Raw genomic sequence first — 13,494 nt, 5'->3', positions numbered from 1 at the left:
AAAATAGATAACAAATGACAATTTTTCAATAATGTTATAGAAATTCATCAACTCTGTATTTTATGTATAGTAAAGTAAAGTAATTTAGTACAGGTTTAAGGTACTTATACTAGAGTATTTAAATGTCATGATTTTAAGCTCAGCCTTTATACCTCTCTTCCAAATATTGTATTTTTTATTCAACTACATTTCTCTGAACGCTGTAGTTATTAAGTTGATTTGCAGATTGAGATTTAAATAAAATGATGAGCTTATGAAATATAATGCATTACTATCAAATGAGATACTCAACAGCCCTCGTAATATGGAAACATTGAATAAATGTTTTACATCACACTACAGTGCTGTTGTAAGTGTTTGTCAGCAACATTAACTCCTCTTGCATACAACAATAAGTCAAGGCTGTAAACAAAATGACAATATATGACAGACTGGCAATATGAATGTGAATATAGTACAGTAATAGTCTTTGTTGACAAATACTGTACATGTCCTTATAGCTGCATACAACTATATTGTTAAAATTGTGCTCGAGAGACTGGTCCCCCACCTCATCAAAGACAAAACCCCAGCAAGCCTGGACCCTCCCCACTGAGCTCCACTCAGTCTTCACACACCTTGAAAATAACAACACCTCCATCAGAATGCTATTTGTTGATTTCAGCTCGGCATTCAACTCGATCTCCCCTGTGAAACTGATTGGTAAACTCAGCACTCTGCCTGAGTACGATCCTGCAACTGGATATTGGACTCCCTCATAAACAGACCCCAGACAGTTCGAATTGGAGGTCACACCTCTTCCACTCTAGTGCTAAAAACTGGAGATGGAGACAACTCTGTTATGAAGTTTGCAGAGAGCAACACCATCATCAGCTGGATTTCAAACAACAAGAAATCTTGCAGGGTGGTGCACAGAGAACAACCTACTGCTTAATGTCAGCAAAACCAAGGAAATGACTGTTGATTTTAGGGAAAAGGAGGCAAAGAAACACACCCCTGTCTAGATCAGTGGAGCTGAGGTGGAGCAGGTGAACAGTTTTATGTTCCTAGTCATCACACATCTCCACTCTGAAAGGAAAGCTCAGAAATGACTGTATTTCTTAAAAGTTATACATTTAAGATTAAAAACATTAATATAACAGCAAACAACTATTTGCCAAACACTAACCTACAGTAGCCATTTGAGTATTTAGTTTTGATATTTAAGTGCATTTTGGAGATAGTACTGTTATACTATACTACTACTACTACTACTACTTTTTTCATCTTAGTATTGCTATTTTTTGTAAAAGATCTCAGAACTATGTCAACCTGCCATATTCTCTGACCAACTTACAAACACCTCTTCACTGCAGATGGATTTATGCCTCAACTGATTCCAGCAAGGGAGACGAAAACACGGTGATTCATTGATGAGTATGCCTTACAAGCAGTGGGTAGAAATTAGATAACCACAAGATGACTGGAAAGCGGTATGAATGGTGGATTCCTGGGATCATTTTGGGGATTTGGCTTTGCTGATAAAATTGTGCAGATGGACATTGGAGTGAATTATCAATTTCATGTGTCTTCGGCAGTTGCAGCATCACACATTTTTAGCAGCAAACAGACGAGGGTGGGGGGGAAACTTTAATTAAAGCCAGAAGCCTGGGCATACACACTTTGAGTTGCTGCTGAAGTGAAATGAGGCTGAATGTGAGCCAAGCTGTCAAACAGGGAGCCAAACACCCCAAGCGTCAATTTAATTGATACCCGGTATTGAACACAATGAAGAGAGTATGTTGGATGATTGAGAATTGTACGCTTGTGGTTAAAGGCACCTACATGTACATATGTCTTACTTTCTGACAAACAAATCTGATTGCGTTCACGCTAGCAACCTATCTCTTTCACAGAAATAAAGAAATATCTCTCCTTGTCTCACTTCCTTTAAAAGGACCACTGTAACTAAACACAATCCTATAGTGAAACCTTGCTTTACTTTAATCAACCACTGCAGGCAATGAAGGGTGTTCGCTTTCATTTTGATGCTTCCTTTCACTGGCTGTCTTCCATCTACCACACACACCGAATATCCTGTCTAATGGGTATGAGAAAGCACCGTTAATTAACCAATCACAGTCTTCAGAGAAACATTTTCACTGCAACAGATAACGTTTCAGTTTGAAAGGAGAAAGTGATGGGTTTTTATGTCTAAGAGCAAACGATGACACTGGGACATCTTATTGAAAGATCAAAGCCGTCTAACAGCATAATGCGGAAGCTGCTTTATGCCTGAGTTGTTGAGAGACAGCACAAAGCTCAAGTTAAGCATATCCTCCTGCTGAATAAGTGTCAGATGAAACTCACCAATTAAAAATAAAAGGCATACAAAAGTCCGAAAAAAAGTGTCCATCTTTAACTGAAAAAGTCAGGTATGTGCTGCTGGTCTTCACCAGATAATGGGAGAGCTTTGTTCAGCTTGTAGGGAATGCCCACAAAAGATTTTCGATCGTCACATTTAATCCCTACAAATGTCTTTGATAAAGGGTTCTTACACAAAGAAACTAGAGCCTCATTAATGCTGCTTTCTACAAAGATCGTCAAGGGGGCAGATGTGTAAGTTTGCTGTGGACTATTTTAATTTGATATTTAAATGCTGTGAGATATTACAAATCCATATGACGACACATATACCATGAGAACATATACATTTGTCAACCACTGGAGATTGTCTATTCTATTGCTTCCCAAACCTTTTCTGTCACGCCCACCTAAAGGTTTAGTCCTATTCCATATTTTTCCCTGCATGCACCCCTTGCAATGGGTCCTCCAGGGGGATTCCCCCTCTGATTTATTCAGCTGTATCTATCCTGTTAGTATCGCTGGGTACTTTAGGCCATTGGGGACAATGTTACAAATTGATGGGCAAGAAGTTTGAAAGAAATATTTTATTTTAATGTGATGTTTTGCATCATCATCGTCATCATTATTATCATCATGCAATGTAAAGGTTCCCCTGCTTCTCAACCAAGTAACTGGGAAACCATTTATCAATCTCGTCACAAAGCTAATCAAAAGGGTATCTGTAGAACTTTTCATAGCACATAATCAATACTAATAATTCATAAAACAGCTAATCTGCAGCAATAAATTAATCATTTTTGTTTCTTAGTAAAACAAAGTGTCTTTAACTATCTTCACCCACAGTCTGCTGGACAGCATGAGGTGAAAATGAAAAAAACACATTACAGACCAGTTTGTATCCAGGACAGAAAGACTGAGTGCCCTATATAGTTTGACCAATATTACCACAGACCTGGGTTTATACATCTGCACAGTCACCATGAAATTGAAAATGGAATCAGCCCAGGGAGACAGCTCCGCTCTGAGCTGCCAACCCTTAAAAGTCATCTGGGAAACTTCACCGTCTTTGATCCAGACTCAGCCTCCTAACCTGGCTGTAAGCTGCTGCCTCGTCTACTTTAAGTCAATCTTAAGAGCATAGAGCGAACACACTTTGGATCTAGTAATTGCCTCAATAGAAACTTGAAATGGTAATTGCCTTACCTCAATGTGCATTTGTAACCAAGCATGTGAAGTCTAAGCTATCACCAGTGACTACAAAGTACAGAACAGTATGGAGTATGGAGTATTCATACAGCCACTCACCACAGACTCCTAATGGCATTAAATCGACTTAGATCCACTTAACAAAAAAAACAACCTCTATGACCACACTGAACATGAGCTGAAATGAATTAGCCAACATTTGGTAAACAGGCAGAGTAAAAGAAAATACATGCTGGCACTCTGCAGACTGTTTAATAGACTATAGACTGTGCAACAACAAATCTTACCTTTATTAGCCCCATCTCACTCATGTCACACTGTGAGGTGGGTCTAATAAAGCTATTTCAAATGGTGCGATGAATGCCTTGAGGCAGCAGTGAGTCAGATAATTCTTATGCCCCACTCTCATGTTTTGAAAATGTGGGAAAGCAAAATAAGGAAAAGACTGTAAGGCTGATAATGGCCAGGAAAAATAGGGCAACATGAAAGATTTCTCTCACAATTGTCAACTATTGTCTGGGGGCAGCCTAAAATCATGCACTGCCAAGGGCCCTTAAGTGAGGCTCATGCTTGAATTGTATCTCATCCCGCTCCTTAAGAGCAAAATGAGCTGTCATGGTTGGTTATAACCACTCTTTAGATTGTTCTTTGGTGATCCGAGCAACATGTTTTATTTATTAATGCCTAAATAATTCAGACTCTCATCATTTATCCATAAGTCAGAGAAGTCAGTGAAATGTTTGACTGGAGAAAAAGTTACTTTTTGTAAAGGTTTGTTATTTAACTGTATTAGTTTGCTTTGACGCTGTTGTGAGCCTATTCAACTCACAGATTTTTACTGATTACTGGAATTAGTGTTCCGTTATGAACTACTGTATCATACAGTATTTCATACCTTGAGAATTCTCATAATGCATTTTGCAACTGTTTCCTTGCAGCAGTTATATAATCCATCATAAATCCCGAATGCAACTAATCTGATAAAATCGTACATGTCCAGAGAACCCTGGTTACCCTTCAAATCAAACTGTGCACACGCAGCCTTTCTAGCAAACATAAGGCTTAAAGAGGCAATTAGTGGAGACTGAAACATAAAAATGACAACAGACTAAAATGTTTTTTTGTTGTTAGTCTGTTTCGTGGTGCTTTCCTGAGACTCATGACTGACTCAGAGTTTGACACGTTGATGCTGAACTTTGACAGCAGTACTCAATGTGCCTGAAGCACTCTGCATCCCACTTCTAATCTCATTCTCCTCCTACTTAGATGGTAGGAGGGGAAATCTAATCAGTCAGATGTTGCCAACACATCTTGGGCATTAGATGTGACTAGAATGGTGCTTTTTAGAACTAAGACACAGACAGGCAACATTTTAAAAATAATTTCAGTTTTGTTAACTAATTGTAGATGCAGATAGCCTGCAGGGTTTACATTTTTCCTTAATAATTAATGCAAATATTGCATAGGTTGTGTCTGTGTGTATGTGTGTGTCTGGAGGTTGTTGTGGAAGAAATCCTCATCTGTTAAGCGACTGCTGCAGGCTTTTCTGAAAAATAGCTTGTCTGTGTATGTGGTCTGCTGTCTGCAAAAACACACTTACAGTGTGTGTGTGTGTGTGTGTGTGTTTAATGTGGCTGTGTGCACTGTATTTGTGTGTTTGTGTGTAGGTCTGCACAAAGGGGACAGGCTGATTCAACATCCTAGTTGGTTATGCAGACAGGCTTAGAAAGCAGCTCTCTGGATGTGGCACTGTTCCCCTCCAACATCAAATATTCAACACACTTTTTCCATTCCCTATCACAGCGCTAAATCTCTACACCTAGAAGCTCTCTGAAGAATGCTGATACTGTTTACCTGCAAGCGGCCTCCTAAGGACCTTACAACTCCCTTGTAATAGAAAACAAAAGTGACTGATGATCAACAACACACAAAAGAAAAGCACAGTTGAAATCTCCCGCAATGTAGAAACTTACACTATTTGTCTTATTCAACCAAAGGTTTGAAGCACAGTTCAAATGGGACACAACATGCTATACCATGGTAACTTTCTAATAAGCACACAATTTGCTCTGCAACAAACATATATTGTGTCTATTAAATGTCAGAATAAACAGAAAAATTACAATTATAATTTCCCGAAGCTAAAGTTGATAAATTTGGCCCAACTATCAGTCCAAAGATATTCAATTCACAATGATATCAAACAGAGATCCTCACACTGGATAAATAAAGCCCTGGTTTCCATGACTCGCATATTGCATGTAGTCTACTTCCTCTTCTAATACCAATCCAGCCTCAAGAATTCAAACACACAGTCCTATTAGATGTTATCATATTTTAATGCCAGCATGCTAATTAAACACCCAAAGTCAAACCTTCTTGTACTAACATACTCATTTAAACTAAAGTAAACCAGTGGTCAGTGTGAAAGAACATGTGTCAATGGATGCATGAATGTTACATTTTGTATATGACAAAATATTATGACACACCAATGTTTTGTCTCAAGCAACTTATCAGCACTATCAGCCGAAAAGTGTTGGCCTTTTTAGTCGTTCCAGTTCCACTAACCTTATTTAACTGAATGGGCCCAACATTTTAGCTCCCTGCCTTTTGTCTCAGTATTTCAGCTTCCTTCCATCTGTTTCTCAGACCCTAGATCCAGTATTCAGAACTCACATGTTCCAGTTTTTCCCTCCTGCGAAGCCAGACGCTTGCTGAGTAGTCCTGCTGCCGCACTGCCGTTATGATGGAATTGGCTGCCATCCCGGTGGCTGAGATGCTGTACCTTAACCCCTGACCCCTTTGGTCTTGGCCACCCATTGGCCCGCGGATCCCTCGTAGCTCCATGTAGGGTAGATGGTTGGGTGATGGTCCAGCTCAATGGTCTCTCAGTCTTTGTCAAATAATCAATTAACTTGTTGATCTTCTGTTAATATCTGAAGAAAACGCTTCCTTTTTGGGACGCATTGTGTACATTTAGCTTGCCTGCACCTCTTACTTCCTTTGCACATAGTGAAAAGAATACACTCATGTAACTGTGATGTTGAAAATAAGATATCACAAAGCTGTCAGTGTTAGCCTTGCCCTCCTTTACCAAAACTTGACTTAAACAAATAAGATCTTTTGAGTTTGAAGCTTTACGTTCCTGAAATGCATCACCAGAAAGCTTGTATAGTCATCATACCCCTGTGTTCATAAAGTAGGAGCATCCCTGTCTTCACCATTGCTGGCTAATGTCCACAGGCTATAGGAAATCCTCTTCCAATGTGTCTCCAGAAAAGCAGGGCTTCACCTTTTCATGATGAGATCCTGAGTATGTGCTGAGCAAGGCTGGACTGGGTTTAGCTATGCACAGAGCTGTTAGGCTCGGCTCTCAGCAGACCAGGGACTCCGACAACTCTGATCAGGGCTTCCACCGATTCAGGCATCCCCAGTACAGGAGCGTATGTGTGAAGAAGAGGAGCAGAGAGGAGATGGGAGGGGTAGAGAAACACAGAGAAAGAGGTAGAAAGAGAGAGGGGAACGAGAGGGAGAGTTGTGGCGATGCTGATGCAGCGTCACAAAGGAAGGCAATACCCCTGAGTAGAACAGACACCGGTGGATCCAGCAGAGTAAATGGACCCACCCATACCTATATCTCTCCCAAACTCTTGTTTTCTCAATCCCATGCAGCCCCTCAACAACAGATACTTTTACTTCTTTCAGGACATCCTCCCCTCACTATAACACTCTTTTCCTCCCTCTATATGTTGCCAACTCCCTCCCCATTTCACAGGCTTTTGCTGCCTACATGTTGTCATATTCTCTCTTTCTTCCCACCACTCCCAGCTGAAAATGAACAGTTGTGTTGCTCTCTCATTTGGCCCTGTGGACACAGTATTATCCCTGGCTACACGTATGCATCTGTGACTACACACATACACACACACACAGACAGACCTGGGCACATCACAGCAGAGTGCTGCAGTGACGCTGCAGTACCTCTCTTCCCTTAACTTGGCTTCCCAGAGAAGCAACAGAGCTTAAAAACTTTAATTGGCTTGTAACTGGCATCAAGGCAAACCCATACATGCTGTACACACACACCATATAAATGTTGAAATCATTAGTAGCAAACAGCCAGTGCACCTTAACTCTTTGAAATGGAAACAATCCATTTTAATTGCATGCCTTGGCTCTCAGCTACTGCTGTAGAGATGCTTCCAGTCAGCAATAGAATATCAACGCAAAGATATTCTGCTTATTATATGAAAAAAATAATTGGTGAGCCAATTATATTAAAAATATATAAGAGGAAATATAGAGCCATGAGGGCGCTGTCAAAATGTTAAAAAACATTCTTACTATCTGCTTGTATGGTGAAAAAAAGTGCATTCATACTTTTTCAACAACTTTGCCATCCAGAAACGCTTAAATATCAGACATATGTACAGCATTTAATATTCAATAATGCTCTTTAGTTTTCAATTCTTCGTCATCAGTGTAACAATCAGTAAATATTAGACTGTATTAAAAGGATTAGCAATCTATTTGGATGGAAAATATACTATATACTAAATACTTGCCATATCTTAGTGCAAAGTCAATTGCACACTTAGGGTGAATGGTTTGTAGCCTTTTCAGATTATCCTTCTTCAGTAAAAGTATTGTGATACAAAGGATCACTAAAGGATGCAGCAGAGAGCCCGAACTGCCCAAACTAATGATCCTTACAGTACATGAATTTTCCCACAGTTCATAAAATGTGACCTTTTCTTCTATTATCTTGAGGGTCTGGAAAAATCTCTCTGACCATATGTGGGAGATAAATGTTGCCTGAGACAAAGAATCCTCATTTCAATTAATGTACTGCTCCTTCTCAGTTTCTCAAATGGAACATCATGGTTTTTATTCCAGCTCAACAATGCTGAGTCATACACATCTGTGAGGAAGCTCACAATCTAGGTCCTTCTACAAGTCCTGTTGTATGCCAGTCACATTCTCTGCTAGCAGTAAACTGTATCAGTGGAAACGCTCTCTGAATACTAAACACTGAGGTTAATGAGGGGACTTAACTGAACACCGGCCAACTGAACCCACAAAACACTGAGCCACGTTAAAAGGCTTTCGGGTTTTAAGCCATAAAGAAATTCATCACATTTTCTGGCAGCCCTCAAAAGGTGGCGGCTTGATGAAAAGCTTCCATTACACTGTAGTGAATCAGAGTGATCACTGAACTAAATCTTTCCACAAATGACCATTAACGGGTACACCAGCAGTAAGACAATACAGCACACTACAAAAAGACAACACGTTCAACAATCAACAAAGCAAGTGTAGTGTAGCGCAACACAATGAGCATCATAATTCACACACAGGAATCATCTTATCTATAACAAACACAGCGCCCGACACAATGCAGCACAGCCAAACTCAGCAGAGCAGTACATTGTACAGATCCATCAGCACACTGATGCAGGGCACAGGTTATGAAACATAACTCAATGCTTCTGACAAAAGGGACAGCAGGGAGAGTTTGTTTACACACTGTGTGATAAAAACAATCAATAATATTTCCCTACTGAGGTTTAAGTTGCTTTTCACAGTGTGCTTCCTTTCCTCTAAGAACAAGCTTCAAGCTCACAGCCCATTGTATCAAAGGCTGATAAATATAACAGCTTATAATACAGCTTATAAACAGTCCAGGTATGTAAGTATATTTCTGTGTATATTATCACAAAGGGAGGAGAGGAGAGCTGAGGTGAAGCAGTTTAGATGCTTTTAATATTTTATCACAGTTATATTTGTAAACTAGGAAGCAACCATCCAATATGAAGAACATATCAGCTGGAAATGATCAATCAACATACCTTCAGTCTTCTTCCATTTTTGGTCAATTCTCAGCTAAACTCGTGTGTCCTGTGACACCTGCTTTTACTGCTTTAATGCCCATAAAATAAATCATATTTCAAAGACAGTGAGGTGTACCTAGAGCAGTGATTATAAAGTACATTTTGAATTATTCCATAAAGCTTACTGCAAAACAGATTAACTGCCTTTTATATCCTGAAACGGGGGTGGACAGGGCTTTCGTTTCCTATTCTTTGAATTAAAATATCTATCTGTACAAACAACATTTGCAATTACTGTTTGGAGTATTGATATCCATCTCTTTCATTATATAAGAGTAAAACTTAAGCTAGGCTTGTTGAATAAAAGATAAAGCTGTATTCCTTGTAGTTATTTATAGTTTTGGTGTTCTCTGAATACAAACTATTTTATGTTCATTTCGCTGCTTATTTCAAGCAGCAAGTTATCTTTTTCTCAACTCAGTACAAACAAAAATCCTTTGTCTGCCAGTTTGCTGTTTATGGTAAATGAATACTCATTCCCTAGAGCACATCACTGTGATTATGGCACCATAAGCGTCAATGACCTTTCCTTTACAGTGGCATCCAAAGATTAGTCAGCCAAATATGCCTCAGCCAAAATCAATAACCCCCCTTAACCATCAACAGCTTTGAAGATCAGAGACACCTTACCTCCATTGCTCCCTCCAGCTCCTAAACACCTGCTTTCCAGGAGACTGTGTAAGCAGTTTCATCTCTTGCAAAAGGAAATGCAGAAAACTGTTGAACAGGCCGTTACACAATTCACAATACTTGGTCCATATTTGGTCCTGTGGTAGCCTTGAATAAGGAAAGGTTAATGGACTACCTGTCCTGCCGAGGATTAAACATTTTCAGGCCCTCTAGAGTAACAAAGTGCTGCAGAGGAAACCTTGAAGTTCATTTATGTGCTGACAAGATTAATCTTTTACAATTAGTCTGAAGTTTAGAGACCTTTATATACTGTTTTCTGTTGCCGTTTCTGTCTCTCTTTCCTACAATCTCTATCAGATGGCAATCACTCTCTTGTTCTCTGCCTCCTGTGACTCCATGTGCTGCCATTCGCTCTCGCTTTCACACTCTCTCTGCGACTCACATGTGTGGCGCGTCCTCCAGCCTCTCAAAAGTGACCTATGAATTTTAACTTGAAAGGCACATAATGTGTTAAATGCCACTCAGTCCATGACATCACTAAAATTGTGCAATCATATTTCCAGGGGGGGAAATGCTCCTCTTAATATTCTTTATTCCTTACAGTCTTTCCTCCTTATTCAGGCTGAGATTTGTTTTCAACAAACAATGTAGTGATCATTGTCACAAAATAGTGTCAATTTAACAACTCTGATTAATGAGTATCTCATTGCCTCTGTGACACTTTATCCTTCTGTCTCCCACATTATTCACTCAAATTCTCTCTCTCTCTATTTCCCCTCTCAACGTCTCATCAGCTGTGCTCTCTTGTGCATACTCTCTAGTGAGAGTAAGTAAGTGAAAAACTGCACAGTCTGTACAGAAGAATCCCAACTTAATGTGGCCATGAGGTTTGTATAAACTACACTGTAGGTTTGATGTTAGGAAATAAATGCTTCTAAACTGATATTTTGATGCAGCATAGGCCTTTTCAATAATAGCAGGATAAAAAGCTTTATCCAAGACATTTTGCAATATGGTGGGAATCCATGTGGGGGTGGGTGGAAATACTGAGCTGCAGAATCTGCTTTGCAAAACATTTTTGTTTGTTTTAGTTTACTAACTCATGTTCTATGTCTGCTATATCTAAATTGTAAGGATAAGAAACTACTGAGGCCATTGTGAAAGTGTGAGCTGGTTTTTGGTTGACGGAAAATGTTTTGAAGGCTTATCCAATTATCATAACCTCGAAACAGCATCAACACAGAATAGTCTGGATAAATATGCGTCCTTTCGTTCTTCATCTTTATTCTGCCTTAAGTAACATTTCTAGGCTATCGCTAATTGTGAATTAAGTGTAAAACCTTCGGTAGGATCCGTGGCTGACCAGTGGAGGGCAGCAAGGCTCATTCTCAACAGAGAAGGAGAAAGCAGAAGAAGAGACACAACATCAACACACTAAGTGAAAGTATGGCAGATGACAAGGTCGGTGTCCTCCACTTTCGACGCTAACTTTACATTATAACTTAGATGTTTGGTGTTACTGTATTATTGTATAGTAACACTTACTGACGGTGTCATCCCGCTGTCTGCAATTAACGTTAGCTGATGAAGACAGTTCATGTTGTTAGCTTAGCTTAGATTATCTAGCGTCAAGTAACGTTAGTAATTTAGCGGTTATCTTTGCTAATTAACGTTATTTTATATAAATATAACTACGATAGATCACTTTAAACATATGTACGATGCTGTAAACACAACAAACATTAACAAGCTGTTGAAGGAAATAATTGACTGATGGATAACCGCTAATTAACGCTAAATTAGCGGACTTAAGTTAGTAATTAGTTAGTTAATATTAGTTAACTTAGTAAGAACTTTGAAAGTTTGTAACGATTGTTTAAGTTATCTTACAATCTGACCTCATGTTATCTCAAAATATAAATGTAGCGTTACTGTACGCAACAAAAACTGAAGAGGTTTAACATGAACGATAGATGTCAGAACCACAGTGACTGCTAGTTAACGTTTATTAATAATAGTTTTAACGTTAATAACGTTACATTAGATTAGTCTTTTCATAAGTACCATAACTAATACCATTATTAATAACAACCGAGGGAACTAGTTTTGTTAAAGCTGTGTTATATTCTTGTACAAATTGCTCTGAAAGTGATCTCTGTCATTGTTGGTGTTTTCCTTTAAGAGATGTGAAAACAGGGGCGATATAAGTCTAGAAACAAGTCCTAAAATGTCCTCAGATGGTCTGTTAGTAATATAAATGTTCTGTTATTTTACATTACTTTCTCTACTGTCTTCTAATTTATAAGTGCTAATGCCATGCAGCTTTTCCCTGTATGTTTTATACTTCTGTTTGTCATTATTGTGGTAATATAAAGTTACAATGTCTCATGGTGTGCTCTCTGTTTTTGGGAGACCCTTGCAAGTGACACTAAACTGTTGTTTGTTTGTTTGTTTGTCTCTGTGTGTATATATCCGTGTGTGTGTGCAGAATCCTCTGAGCCAGCTCAAGGATCTGGTGGAGCTGAAGGACCAGCTGGAAGACATTCAGAGACGGGTGGAAGATGAGATACAGGCTGGGGTTCCTCCAGTAAGGCTCACATATGTAACGTCACATGCTCAAAGGCTAGGCAGCTTTAAAAACATATAAAACTGCTAGTGTACAGAAATAAAACCACTGGTCAGACTGCCAACTTCAAGGTCTAATCTCTCCTCTCCTGTCCCCTGTAGGGAGGCAGTCTTCTTGCTTCTCCTTTCCTGAAGGGTTTTCTGGCCGGGTACATTGTTGCAAGGCTACGCTCCTCAGCGTTGATGGGTGTTGCCGTAGGAACGTGTACAGGAATCTTTGCGGCACAAAATTATGCCGTTCCCAACATTGAAAACACCGTCAAAGACTACATACGCAACCTGAGAGGAGGACGCAAATGAGAGGAGAGCAGGAAAAGTAAGAAAACAAGAAAGGAGTCTTCAAGAAGAGGATGCCGGTACAGCTTCATACGGGAACAGATATGTATTTCAAAATTTCAAAACTTTTCAGTAGTTATTATTTTCAGCTTCCACATGGATCAGTAAATAGAAAAAAATCTACAATCTAAAGTCAACTTATGGAGTATTTCTTTCATATTTTTGGGGATTCAGTTGAAGCATATTCATCTGAACCCTTCCTACATGAGTGTTTAGAAAGCGTGACTGAAATACATTTTGTAATAAATAAAATATTGGCAGATCAGTTCATTTAAACCCCCATATTCCTTTCCAATGCGGTAATTGATTGAATTTTTGACAAACTGCTGCCTACAGTAGTCATTACAGCTGCTATAATTGATTTAATTCATTCTGACCTCAAACCTATCCTGCCTGAAAACACAATATGGGCTGAAGATTTATTGAAAACATAATGACACTATATATATATATATAT

At 39.1% G+C, this 13,494-nt stretch overlaps 1 protein-coding gene across 1 annotated transcript; it reads left to right on the top strand.

The window, feature by feature from the left end:
- The first annotated feature begins 11,462 nt into the window (after nucleotides 1-11,462).
- LOC118329272 (SLC35A4 upstream open reading frame protein-like) lies at nucleotides 11,463-13,156 on the top strand. The gene is made up of 3 exons (XM_035663352.1): nucleotides 11,463-11,537; nucleotides 12,565-12,663; nucleotides 12,804-13,156. Exons 1-3 carry the CDS (start codon nucleotides 11,523-11,525, stop codon nucleotides 12,999-13,001), a joined length of 312 nt encoding a protein of 103 aa, XP_035519245.1. The 5' UTR covers nucleotides 11,463-11,522; the 3' UTR covers nucleotides 13,002-13,156.
- Nucleotides 13,157-13,494: the final 338 nt, after the last annotated feature.

This window comes from Morone saxatilis, unplaced genomic scaffold, assembly GCF_004916995.1.
Source record: "Morone saxatilis isolate NCDOM2014 unplaced genomic scaffold, NCSU_SB_2.0 Contig19, whole genome shotgun sequence".
In the NCBI taxonomy this organism is placed as follows: Eukaryota; Metazoa; Chordata; class Actinopteri; family Moronidae; genus Morone; species Morone saxatilis.
This window is presented reverse-complemented; position numbering and strand designations above follow the sequence as displayed.